At 44.1% G+C, this 13,348-nt stretch overlaps 1 protein-coding gene across 1 annotated transcript in view; it reads left to right on the top strand.

The window, feature by feature from the left end:
* Positions 1–12,889, top strand: part of PANX1 (pannexin 1) — a gene marked incomplete at its 3' end in the record, with an annotated part of 22,527 nt that extends 9,638 nt beyond the window's left edge. The window contains exons 3-4 of the mRNA XM_008945911.1: positions 11,356–11,579; positions 12,219–12,889. Coding sequence (XP_008944159.1) covers positions 11,356–11,579; positions 12,219–12,889 — 895 coding nt within the window. The remainder of the gene's footprint in view (positions 1–11,355; positions 11,580–12,218) is intronic.
* Positions 12,890–13,348: the final 459 nt, after the last annotated feature.

The raw sequence follows: 13,348 nt of genomic DNA, 5'->3' as shown, positions 1-13,348 counted from the left end.
AAAGAGTTCTTGTTACCTCATTTCTTTGGGTTGAATTTTATGATAGCTCTAAGTCTCCTAGTTTGCCAGCCAGGACTAATAGCTTGAGTAGTCAAACTGTTATGCAACCCATGTTAATTTGCTGACTGCTGCTGTCTCAAGAGTTGATGCAAGGTCCTTCTTCCCATGATAGCTGAATGGTGTGAGGTGTTTCCTTGTAAATACCCGTGAGGCTGCCTGCAGGAAGTATGCCTGAACAGCTGAGTCAGCCCTTGTAGCAGGGGCTGGGTGACTCATCTTAACTCCCTAAATCTGTGCTTAGTCACCAAGCCTTCCCCCGAGCCAGGCACCATGAGCTGCAGATGTTTTTGGAGGCCAGTATTAATTAACATCTTTCTGCTGGTTGTTCATCAGCTTCGATCCTTAACAAGTTTCTGGGAAGAAGTGGTGATACAGCTGTTATCACTGACCTTTGGTGCCTGGCCCTTGTTGACACGCTGGGCCAGCGGCTGCGCTGCACTGCTGGGTGGCCTGCCCTGGGGGCTGACGGCTTCTGCAGGAATACAGGGCTTGGGTTGTCTCCTGGTGCAGGCAGCCTCACTGCTCTGCAGATTTTGGCTAGATAACCATTTGTCCCGGTTGGAAGGCAGAATTGTGTCCCACCGTCCATATCCCGTAGTTCTCCCAGGTAGAGAGGTAAATAAAGGAAGGCAGGGGTAATGAAAGCTTTGCACCGATTGAAAAGTTAATAAAATGAAATATATTATTTAACAGGGAACAGAAAGGAAGAAGGGTAGGGGTTTAACAGGGTACAGAAAGGAAAAAGGGTAGGGGTTAAACAGGGTAAAGGTATTATAGGAACAACAAAGCAAGGAAGGTTAAACTTCCAAAAAATACAAAACCCAGATGCTGTGCTGAGGCTCCCCAGTGCTGGATCTCGCTGGATTGAGGTGGATGCACAATCCTTGGACTTGGATGGAGGCAAGGAAGAGTCTGTAGATGAGGCCCAGGTCTTCAAGATGGCCACAGCCACGTGCAGCACAGGGAAACCACAAGCAGCAGAGCAGCGTGTGTCTGGCCAGGACCCCAGCAGAGGTGAAGAGAAAAGAGCAAGAGCGAGAGGTGTGTCTTCTCTCCCCTTTTATAGACCCCAGCAGGAAGTCCCGAGGACAGGAAGAGGGAAGTGGGAATAGAACAGGTGTACGCCACTTTCATTCAGGCTTGTACCTGGTTTTAGATTTCAGATCTCCACACACCAGGAGCAGCAGGTTTCAAACCATTACACCATTGTTTTCATTGGTGGAGCAGAGCCTTGATGGGAGCACAGTGAGGCTAATGAGAGAAGAGAGCCTTCCTAAGCTCACATGAGAGAAGATATGAGTCTGCACTACAAGAGCAATGGTGCACACAGAGGGACAGCCGGGACTGTTAGGCTAAGTTTTTCTTAAGCCAACACTTTAAAATAATTTTTTTTCTTCTTTCTGGGAATCAGTGCTTTAATTGCAAAGTATCTCAGGCTCTTTCTAATACTCTGACTCAGCATCTTGCTATACTAGCTTGCTGGAAGGCTCCATTAAAAACACTTAAGGAGGCGTTATATTATAGTTTGGGGGGAATGAGGTGGTAGGCCCCAATTCCTGGTTGAAATGCATGGATTTCCATGTGGCATACTCTCTGTGCTCTAGCAGAAGTGCTGTCAAAGGTTTGTGAGCTTAGACAGTGCTCAGCATGGTGTGGAGAGGAAGCAGGACTGTGTAGCTCTTGGTGAAGAAACTAACTTGCAGTGACTTGTCCTGCCTTTGTTGTAGGCATCTGGTTGCTTTGAAGAGTTATCACAACCATGCTGCATTACAAAAAATCTGAAACCTTCCCATTTCCCTCATATTTCAGAGGACATCTGTGCTGGTTTTTGTTTGGTTTTTTTTTTTATCAGTGAAATGTATGTTACAGTTTTGGACAATGCCCAAAGGTTGGGCACCTTTACCTGCTGTCCTTTCTGCTCTAGGAGATCTTTCCCAACACTTGAGTTTATCGGTTTGGAAACTTATTTTGGAGTGGAGAGGAGGAACATACTGCAACTTCCTGTGTTCTCTGCCTCCTCGAGGGTGCCCAGGGCCTCTCTCCTTGGAGAACAAGATTGCTGAAATTTCCAGTGATTCTGTAATAACTCTTCACACTGGATAACCCTTAGCAGAAAGAAAAATGAGTTGTGTACTCAAATGCACAGTTCAAGGAAGAAGCTGTCTGCAGATAGATGAACAGAAAGAAGAGACTATAGTATGTCCTGCTTATGGTGTGTCCTGACTATATTCTTAGTTTACTGCTAAGATTTCTTCCTCTTTGTCAGTGAAAAAGCTGACAAAATTATTGTATGTTTGAGTCCTCTGACAAGACTCATCTTCAAGCTTGTCACTGATGAAACCTAGTCTGGTCAGGCTTCACTCTTCTGTTGTCTGTTGTCTTCTTGGGTTTTCCACTCAGGCTTATTTCCCTCAAGAGGTTTCTTGTGTATATCTGAAGTGCCAGAACAGAGATACTGGTTTCTAAAGGTAGTTGTAAAGGGAGACAGACAGTGGTGATGTGGGATGGAAGAGTTATGTATTTGCTCCCTCTGTGCAGATAGTTTGCTTTTTGTCTCTAAAGGTGAGTGCTCCACCTGACTTAATGATCCTTAACTAGAATACAAACAAGCTTTTGCCTACTGTGGATGAGAAGTCCTTGCAGTCTAGTGGAGGAGGAAACTGCACTGTGAAGCCTTTTTGATCTCTAGTGTGCAGAGGAATGTATACAAACTCATGAAGGAGAACAGCCAGCATCATCTTACTGGCTCTTGATAACCACCAGACATGATAGTAACCAAGCAAGTTGAAGAGCAGTTGGACTTGGAGTGATGATCTCTCGCTAGCCCTGAAGTCTTGGTTTGCTAGGATGAAGGTGATTATGATCAAGAGACTTCTAGAGATTTTTTAAATTGTTCTATTTTCTAGTCTGTTATTAATTGGGTAGAATCAAGAGGAAGATAATGGTAAGCAAAGCTGAGGTAAAGGGAGCAGATGGTTCTTTAGAGGGAAGGGATTCATACCAGTGTGGAATGCAGGCAAAGGACTCATCTGACTGACAGCAGAAAGTAGAGGTCTTCCCACACGGTATGGCCAGGAGAGGTCAGTTACCTAGCTCAGATCTCTGTAAAAGTGCAGGGACCTGCTTGAAGCATTGCATGTAATGAGTGGGTTTGAAGTCTTTGTATGCATGAAGAGAAACTTACCTTTTTGAAAATACTCTCTTTTTGTAATACAAGTAAGATTTACCATGGATCTGTCAGTTGTTCTTTTAGTTGCCTGTTTGTAAACACGTGAAACAAACAAACAAACAAACAAAAACCCAAACCAAACAAACAAAAACCAAACCAAACCAAACCAAAAAAAAAAGCCCCTGAGGTTCTTCAATATGTTGTTGGTATGTTTATAATCATGATTGTTACCTGGTTCTCCTTACTTGCTGTTTGTACAACTTCTTAGTTGGCTGAAGCCTCCTCACATTTCACCTATAAAGCCCCACCCAGAGGGTTTAAGGAAATTTGAATGCAGATTCTTTGAAAGCGTAGTGTTAGAGCTACTTCAGTCACATTAGTCTCACTAGTAACTGGAGAAATACAGTTTTTAAGCCGTATCAAAACAGAAAGTAAGTAACAGATGGGGTAAGAAGGGTCATGTATGGTTTGAGACTCACTCTGAGGTCTGGAGGCAGGATAGTATCTTAACCAGAATGATGAGCCACTCACAGATCATGTTTCTGTCCATCAACTCAAACAGGAATAGGTTGGTATCCGGAAGGAGCTTGGCACCTTTGCCTCTGGAAACATGCCATTGCTGTCATTACCCTGTTTGGGGGCTGGTGCCTTTGCTTAGGCTTTTCCCTGTGGCAAACCGAATTTGGCATTGAAGGAGGAGACACTTCACCATGACATGAACTCTTAATGAGAAATGTTTCCATCTCAAGCGAAGACACTTCAGTGCTTCCTTCTTTGTTGAGTACTGCGAGATGACAAGTTTTCTCAAGGCTGCAATTCAGACCTGTGCAGCTTAACAACCTGTGCTATTGTACTTAAAGTTACTGTCTGACCACTCTTAGGTATGGTAGGGGTCAGAATGCTTGCAGTCACTTCAATAGCGTTTGCTCAAAGGAGCAAATAAGGACTGGAGATGCAGTAAAATTAGAAAACTGATGGTTTTTAAATGCCACTAAAGTAGTTCTCATCTTCTGCAAAGCATTTTTATCAAGATCTTGGCAAGCTTTCTGTGGATTAGGTCCTTGAAAGTGCTTTTTGGGTCATACCACCCATGGCAGCTGTTTTCTTTGGATGATAAAAGCATATTTGAGCTTATGAAGAAGTTTTTTTAATGCCCTTTTAACTTATTTGCTGTGTATTTACTGTATCTCAGTAAGAGGACGCTAGGGGTATTACATAATAGACTATTTTGTGGTTTAGTTTTTCAAGAGAGGTTCTCCTCCCCCTCTATTCTGCATTGGTGAGGCCGCATCTGGAATATTGTGTCCAGTTCTGGGCCCCTCAGTTCAGGAAGGACAGGGAGCTGCTGGAGAGAGTCCAGCGTAGGGCTACAAAGATGATTAGGGGAGTGGAGCATCTCCCTTATGAGGAAAGGCTGAGGGAGCTGGGTCTCTTTAGCCTGGAGAAAAGGAGACTGAGGGGTGACCTCATCAATGTTTACAAATATGTAAAGGGTGAGTGTCAGGAAGATGGAATTAAGCTTTTTTCAGTGATGACCTATGATAGGACAAGGGGTAATGGGTGCAAATTGGAGCATAGGAGGTTCAAGGTGAATATCAGGAAAAATTTTTTTACTGTGAGGGTGCCGGAGCACTGGAACAGGCTGCCCAGAGAGGGTGTGGAGTCTCCTTCACTGGAGTCATTCAAAACCCGCCTGGACACCTTCCTGTGTGATGTACTCTAGGTGGCCCTGCTCTGGCAGGGGGGGTGGACTAGATGATCTTTCGAGGTCCCTTCCAACCCCTATGATTCTATGCACCTTGAGGAGAGTGTGATGCTAATGCATCTTTAAAAGACAGTTTTATTATCTGAGGTGCTGGAGTGGGTCCAGATAAGGGCAATGAAGCTGGTGAAGTGTCTAGAGCACAAGTTTTGGAGGAGCAGCTGAGGGAACTGGGGTTAGAGTCATAGAATCATTAAGGTTGGAAAGGACCTCTACAATCATCAAGTCCAGCCACCACCCAACACTACCATGACCATTAAACCATGTACACAAATGCCAAATCTGCAAGTTTTTTGGACACCTCCAGGGATGGTGACTCCGCCACCTCCCTGGGCAGCTTGTTCCAATGCCTCACCACTCTTTCAGTAAAGAAATTCTTCCTAATATCCAATCAAAACCTCCCCTGGCATAACTTGAGCCCATTTCCTCTCATCCTACAGTTAGTAACCTGGGAACACAGACTGACTCCCACCTCACTACAACCTCCTTCCAGGTAGTTGTAGAGAGCAATAAGGTCTCCCCTCAGCTTCCCCTTCTCCAGACTAAACAACCCCAGTTCCCTCAGCTGATCATCAGACATGTTCCCCAGACCCTTCACCAGCTTTGTTGCCCTTCTCTGGACCCTCTCCAGCACCTCAAAGTCCTCCTTATGCTGTGATGACCAAAACTGTGGGGTTGTTTAGCTGTGAGAAAAGGAGGCTCAGGGGAGACTCTCTACAGCTACCTGAAAGGAGGTTGTAGGGAGGTGTGTGCCTTGCTCTTCTCCCATGTAACAGGGTGAAAAAATTCAGGTCACGAGAATATTAAGAATTCACTTTAATATTTGTAGTGCGAGCACTATCTGTGCATTCCTCAGTGAAAGGCTCTGCCTGTGTGTTGGGAGCTGAAATGTAGTGAACATGGCTCATCTCATTCTGAATATTTATCTGAATGTAGATGTTCACAGATGGAGTTGTTTTGGAAAACATGCATTCAGTTTGTGTAGATAATCCTCATGAGAGGAGCAAATGCACTTCAATAAATGGTCATGACTTCAGAAGAGTTCAGTGTGTTAAATAGATAGGAGATTTCCAGAGTCTGGACGGCATGCCTGCAGGCTATTTTTCTTCTCCATTCATAGCACCTAATATTGATTTAAAATTGCTCAACCTGTTTATGGTCAAGGATGTAAGAGAACAGCACGCATCTGTGAAGTGTGAGTGTTTTGATCTGCATAAATTATTTGGTTTGATGCTAACCTTTATAGCTGGTTTTGCAAGTGTGGAACGCAGGTCTGGAAAACAATGTGTTGTGCTGAGATGGGGGGTCAGGGGTCTGCATCCTAACACTCCTGGACATCCTATTTCCTAAGCTCTCACTGTCCAGAAAGGCCATGCTTTCTGTATTTCAGGGCTTGGTGGAGTGTTGTGCCACAGGCTACCAAACAGCCTGTGTCAGGTGTGGTCCTCTTTTCACCTTTGACTGCCTTTTGGACTGTCTCATCAGTTACCATGGGCTTTGGCTGTTTCTGGTGCTGAGTTGTCAGATGCATCCTGCTCAGATGTGAGGTACTCTTGGCTTTCAGGAGGAGCAAGGGCACAGCATGGTATGTATACAGAGCTCAGAGGTTTGTCAGGTGAAATGAGCTGCAGCAGTACAAATGAGGGGCAGTTGATCTCTTGGCTTCCTAGTGCTCTGCTTCCCCAGAAGCTTGCTGTGCTGCCCAGTGTGCCATCAGACAAGCGAGGCAGGTGAACGTGTCTCCATCATCTTTAGCTTTCAGGAGCTCAGCAATACTTATCAGAAAACACACAGGGGACTCTAGTTTGAGTCCCTAGTGCATGCACTACTAGTTTTGTCTGTCTCATGCTGCGTATTAATCACACAATAGCTGTGCCTAGTACCTTCCAGAAACTAGGACTAGCCTAGCTGAAGCTCTACTGCTCTGTTTTTGAGTGCTGAACTCAATGGGCTTTTTCCTGTTCTTTTCTCCAGGTTGGAGCATGGTGTTGCAGCCCTCAATGCACTTTCACTAATGAAGTTCAGAAAAGAGCCTTTCGAAACGTAGGATATTGTATCTATTCTAATCTATCTGTTGTCATCTGCTTTCAGGGGACCTTTCTTTAGTTACATGGTCTCATACCATCTTACATCCAACATTGTGAACTTATCATCAAAAAGGAACTTGGTAACTAGACAGCAAAGGAAAAACTGAGTTTTACTTTTAGGCAAATATCTTCCTGTGGCTTATCTTTGACCATACAGTTCTGAGACTGGTGACACTTCCCATTTAACTTAAAATACGACAAACTAACCAAGACTGAAGTTGCATTTCCCTCTTTTGTATTCAGTGCCTTGGGAGAAAATACAAAGCCATAAAAGAAAAGGTGTGTGGCACATGGTTATCTGTGTATGATTACCATGGAGGAGTCCTCTTAAAATAGGAAGTCATCATGTGTGACTGTAAAACGTGGTCAGATGAGCTGGATAATCTGAGTCTGCTGCTCTGAAATCTAGGACCTATGCCAAATGACTTTGCATTTTCACTTCTGCCTGTCAGTTCAAGGCCTTAAATTGTAATGATTCAAAACAATTTGTTAGTTATCTAAGCCTCCTGTTAACAAATAGAACAAGTGTATCTTTCATTTTTCAAAAAGCCAGAATCCGAGAAGGATGGAGTTGTGCCTCAAGTGCTGTGGAAGGGCTGACAAATACAGGCCTTTGTTCCTAAACAAAAGAGTTGGTCTAATGGCCGTGCCGCTGCTCTGGTTTTGAGACCATTCAGAAGAGAGCTGCATAGTGTTTTCTCATGCTGCTGTAAGCTACAGTTTTGGGAGTGCTGAGAGCCTGGCAAGGGCAAGCCCAATAAATCCATGGAAAATGTGCGTTTGCCCCAGTGGTGTGATGCTTCTAGGTGAAGAGGCAGTGGTGAAGGAGTTGGGGAGAGAAGGAGGTGCCAGAGAAGGGGGTGGCAGAGGCTGGTTTTTATAAGACAGCAGTCTGTAGTGAGGCAGGAGGTATGGGGAGGGGATTGGAGGAGGTCTGGGGCAGAGCAACAGGGCTGATGCCAATGTGCTACACAAGTGCAGAAAGTGTCCACAGAGTCTTTTTTCTAGGTATAAAGAAAGAGATAGGGGCTGAGACAGTGGAGGTTTTGAGCCATGACTTCAGTGTGTCAACATTCTTGCTTCTTGCTGCATGTCTGGTAGGTCTCAGGGTAAAAGATTAATTGGATACTGCTGGTGGCATTTTCAGTTTTAAGGGTCAAAAAGGGAATCCATAGATACTCTGATACCTATAAAATTTCCGATGAGTGAGTAACAAAGCCAGGTGTTATAAACCAATATAAGAAGCTTTGGTCACTCCTTACTAAAACAAATGTTTCTTTCCCCAGCTGGCACCAGTGGAAGGGTGCTGAGAGGTGTATGACACAGAATTAAATGAAGTCAAACAGGATTTGCAGCACTATTAGGTGAGCTGGCATTTGTTAAAGCCTGTGCAAAAGGTTGCAGCAGCTTAGAGGAGTTTAGATGAGTTTAAGCTGTGTTCCTAGATAGATCACTTGTATTTCTACATAATACAGAGTTCAGAGGACTGAAAGAGCCTAGACATGAAGCCATAAAGCTTTAGGTAGGCCAAAGCATCCAGGATTTAGGCCTATGAGATTTGGTGGCATTGTTCACAGTGATAAATATGAAGGGCAGATTCTTGAGCTGTTGGGTTTGAGCTGATGAGATGTCTACAGAAACTGGTTGAATATGCCAGAGCTTTCCATCTCAGCTGGAAAGGATAGATGTTGAAATCAATGCGGATGTGATTTTTGAGGGAATGAGCTTGCTAAGTTTGTTCAAAAGCAGTTAGCAGTTCAAAAGCAGAGCAGCACCCACACCCAAGGGCTGTCTTGGCTGCTGGCAAGGTCAGAGCCTATAGGTGGAGGGAAGAAATTCCTGCCCATGACTACAGGCAGTCCATTTGGTAAGTGTGGTTTAGTGATGCAGAACACAGCATAGTTTCAGTGGGAGTGCTGGGCAGATGAGCCGTCCCCAGCAATTCCAGGATGTCAGGAGCAACCCCCTAGATCCCTCTGCCCTGTGAGGTCAAGCCCCTGTGGGACACAGGGGACAGATCACAACTATGATAGAGCAGTACTGGGTTGATGCTTGATCCTTGCTGGTGAGGAAGAGCTACCTCTAGTGGGACGTACCCTATAATTACAGTCAACCCTGTGTTGCTAGCTTCACTAGGTTTTGGAAACAGTCTTGTTACTGGGCTAACCTAACAATCCCTGTGGGATTTCAGTTTTAAAAGTGAACGTTTCTTGAAGTTTTCTTTTTTGAGGGCTTACCTGCAGTAGCAATTTTGGCCAAGTTCAATTATGTTGTTTCCTTAGCAGAAACAGTTAAAGTATGAATTTATAAGAAGAGTCAGAACGAAAATCTGATCTTTAAATACAGCACCCTCAATTCTCTATGGCTATGTTGTGCTTTTCAGAATTTTGTCTAACTGTGTGTCACAAATTTCCAATCTGACTGCTGTGCAGAGAAGGTGCACGTCCAGAATGATGGTTCGTATTATGGTCTCCAGTTGCTGATGCAGTTCCTCTAGAAGTCAGGTTTTATTTATGTGCTAATACATCCTATGCATTCCTAGTATTAATGGTAACATAGGATTTTGCTTTAATGGTAGGTGATACTAGAAATAGCTTTTCTGGATAAAATGTTCAACAGCATCAAATGATTAATTTTGTGCATACAAAACTTTAATCTCTTTTAATGCAAACACAAGTTAACATAGAATCATAGAATCACTATGGTTGGAAAGGACCTCTAGCATCATCAATTCCAACCTTCATCCCAGCATTTCCCTAAGCACTAGACCATAGCCTCAAGTGCTACGTCTACTCATTTTTTGGACACCTCCAAGGATGATGACTCCACCACCTCCCTGGGCAGCCCATTCCAGTGTCTAACCACTCTCTCAGTGAAGAAATTCTTCCTAATATCCAAACAAAATCCCCCCTGGAGCAACTTGAGGCCATTTCCTGTTGTCCTATCATTAGTAATGTGGGATACCAACAGCAGCCTCACTAGAACATCATTACAGGTAGTTGTGGAGAGCAATAAGGTCTCCCCTCAGTCTCCTCCAGACTAAACAACCCCAGTTCCCTCAGCCACTCCTCACAAGGCATGTTTTCCAGCCCTCTCACCAGCCTCGTTGCCCATCTCTGGACCTGCTCCAGCACCTCCAATACCTGAAGGGAACCTACAGGAAGGCAGGAGAGGGACTTTTCACAAGAGTGTCCAGGAACAGGACAAGGGGGAAATAGCTTTAAACTGAAGGAGCGTAGGTTTAGACTAGATCTTACGAAGAAGCTCTTCAATATGAGGGTGGGTGGATCACAGGAAGTTCCACCTCAACATGAGGAAGAACTTCTTTACTGTAAGGGTTCCAGAGCACTGGAACAGGCTCCCCAAGGAGGATGTGGAGTCTCCTACCTTGGAGAATTTTAAGACCTGTCTGGATGTGTTCCTGTGTGACCTGCCCTAGACTAGATGGCCCTGCTTTGGCAGGGGAGTTAGACTTGATGATCTCTGGAGGTTTCCTTCCAACCCCTAACATTCTGTGATTCTGTGACGAGACTCTGGACTAGATTGCCCCTACTAGAGGCTGTAGGTGCCCCCTCCCTGGAGGTGTTCAAGGCCAAGATGAATGAGGGTTTGAGCAACTTAGTCTGGTTGAGAGGTGTCCCTGCCCATGGGACAAGGAGGTTTGATTAGATGATCTCTAGGTTCTCTTCTGACCTAAGCCATTGTAAGATTGTCCCCATCTTTCTTATAGGCTCCCTTTAAGCACAGAAATGCTGCAATAAGATCTTTCAGGAGTCTTCTGTTCCCCAGGCTGAACAACCCCAACTCTCTTAGCCTGTCATCACAGGAGAGATACTTCATCTCTGTAATAATTTTTGCGGTCTTCTCTGGACCCACTCCAACAGGTCCATGTCTTCCTTGTACTGAGGACTCCAGAGCTGGACACAGTACTGCAGATGGGGTCTCATCAGAGTGGAGCAGAGAGGCAGAATCACCTCCCATGACCTGCTAGCTGTGCTGCTTGTGATACAGCCCAGGGTACTATTTGTTAACCCCCTGTCATCGAATGGGGAGATTTTGCTGTTGCTTGGAGCATTTTAATTGCTGTGAACAGCAGTGACACATCTGAGAGGGAGAGTTGTGTGACACTATCTTCTTCCAGTCAGCTTCTGCTACCTGCTTTGGTTGCCTTTGCTATGTGTTGTTCCCCAGGTCAATGCCACCTCTCAGTTTCAGCTGCAAGCAGTGCAGTTCTGAACATGCCATAAAAATGAATGTGAATGTTTCTCTCCCCTCAGTTCTTTCCGTACATCCTCCTGCTGGTCGCTATCCTGCTCTATCTGCCCTGTTTGTTCTGGCGCTTCACGGCAGCACCTCACCTTTCCTCAGACCTGAAATTCATTATGGAAGAACTCGACAAAGCCTATAACAGGGCAATCAAGGCTGCTAACAGCATCCGCAGCGGAGACCCCAGGGACCCTGCTGACTTGGTTCCAGCTGTTAATGAGAACTTGACACAGAGGTAAGGTACTGGCACTTGGCTTTCTTTGTTCTTTTCCTGGAACTCTTAACAGATGTGACACCTGCACTGTCCTAGAAATTTATTGTAAAGACACATTTTTAAATTTTATGAAAAAAAATAAGATACATGAAGTCATTACTGTGGGCACTTGGAGCTGGGACTTACAGCTTTCTTTTTTCAAAGAAAACATTTTATGAGCTCTTCAGATTACCAATTACCTAAGATGCCCCGATTTCCTCAGTAGTAGTAGTTGTTAATTAGTTTTACCACAGCTTAAGAGAACAGGAATGGCTGCAGTCCTCAGTTCTCAATATTCTTGACAGTCACTTGCATGCTGTGTGCAAAGTCTTTTACATGTCATCTCTTGTCCTTTCAGATCTAGATCTGCGAAGTTTCTGTTTAAGGAAAAAAAAAAATCCAAACAACAACAAAAACAACCCCTCCTTCATTTTAATTTATCTGCTGCTCTGTTGATTTTTCTATTGACTTCACTAAACCCACCCTTGATTCACCCCAGTAAGAGGGATTCCAATCTTATGTCTATTTTAGAGTACTAGGTTTCTTTGAAATTTGAAATAGGTGAAACTTGCAGGATGTGATCTGTGTGATTTATTTGTTTGGTTTTTCTCTGTCTTTCAGTTTGTGGGAAATATCTGAAAGCCACTTTAAATACCCAATTGTGGAGCAGTACCTAAAGACGAAGAAGAATTCCAAGTGCTTAATAATTAAATACATTATCTGCCGTTTACTCACACTAGTAATTATTTTCATTGCATGCCTCTACCTGGGCTACTACATTAGCCTCTCCTCTCTGAGTGATGAGTTCCTCTGCACTATCAAAACTGGGATCTTAAAGAATGACACAACAGTTCCAGAAGTGGTTCAGTGCAAGCTTATTGCTGTTGGTGTCTTCAAGGTACTGAGCTACATTAACCTGCTAGTCTATCTTCTGGTGATACCACTGGTCGTGTATGCAATGTTTGTTCCGTGGAGGTGGAATTCAGGTATTCTCAAAGTCTATGAAATCCTGCCAACTTTTGATGTTCTGAAACTGAAGTCAAAGTGTTTTGATGACTTAAGCCTTTACCTCCTCTTTCTTGAGGAAAACGTGAGTGAGCTTAAGTCATTTAAATGCCTCAAAGTGCTGGAGAACATTGCAGTTTCTGAGAAGTTTGACGTCATGCAACTTTTGGTGAACCTCGGTACTATTAAGACAGATACCATAGATGGGAAGCTAGGGACAGCTGTGTTGGAGAAGCCTGAAGAAACTACTACAGAAGAACTGGAAAAAAATGCAACAGAGCTACAAGGTAAGGTGACCTCCTCTTTCTTTAAAAATAAAAATCAAAGAAACACGACAAAAACACCACATCAAACCTTCTAGTATAGAGAGATAAGGAATAGATTAAAACAAAAATTCGTTCATGGAAAACAAAGCAGGTTTCATCTGAATGTGTAGTCCTACCAAAAACATTTTAATATATACCAGAAGCAAATGGACCTGCTTAGACCTTGCTATGTTGTCTGCACTATAATTGCCATGAGTTCACATAAGTGCCAGAATATTGTGGTGGTGCAAGTCAGTGGCACAGGCTAGAAGCTGAAGTGTCTGTTAAGCTGGTGGTCCTCAGTGGCATAGGTTGCTGGTCGTTGCCGACATCTCTGCTTTAGCAGTAAGAGGCTTCAGCTGTCTGAAGTTGAACTCCTTAAGACCATCTGCACAGTAGAGGAGCACTAGATTGGTGTACAGTAAATTGTGTAGAAAATTC

Source organism: Merops nubicus, unplaced genomic scaffold (assembly GCF_000691845.1).
Source record: "Merops nubicus isolate BGI_N331 unplaced genomic scaffold, ASM69184v1 scaffold16008, whole genome shotgun sequence".
In the NCBI taxonomy this organism is placed as follows: Eukaryota; Metazoa; Chordata; class Aves; order Coraciiformes; family Meropidae; genus Merops; species Merops nubicus.
The sequence above is the reverse complement of the archived record's forward strand: the minus strand, read 5'-3'. Positions and strand labels throughout refer to the sequence as shown.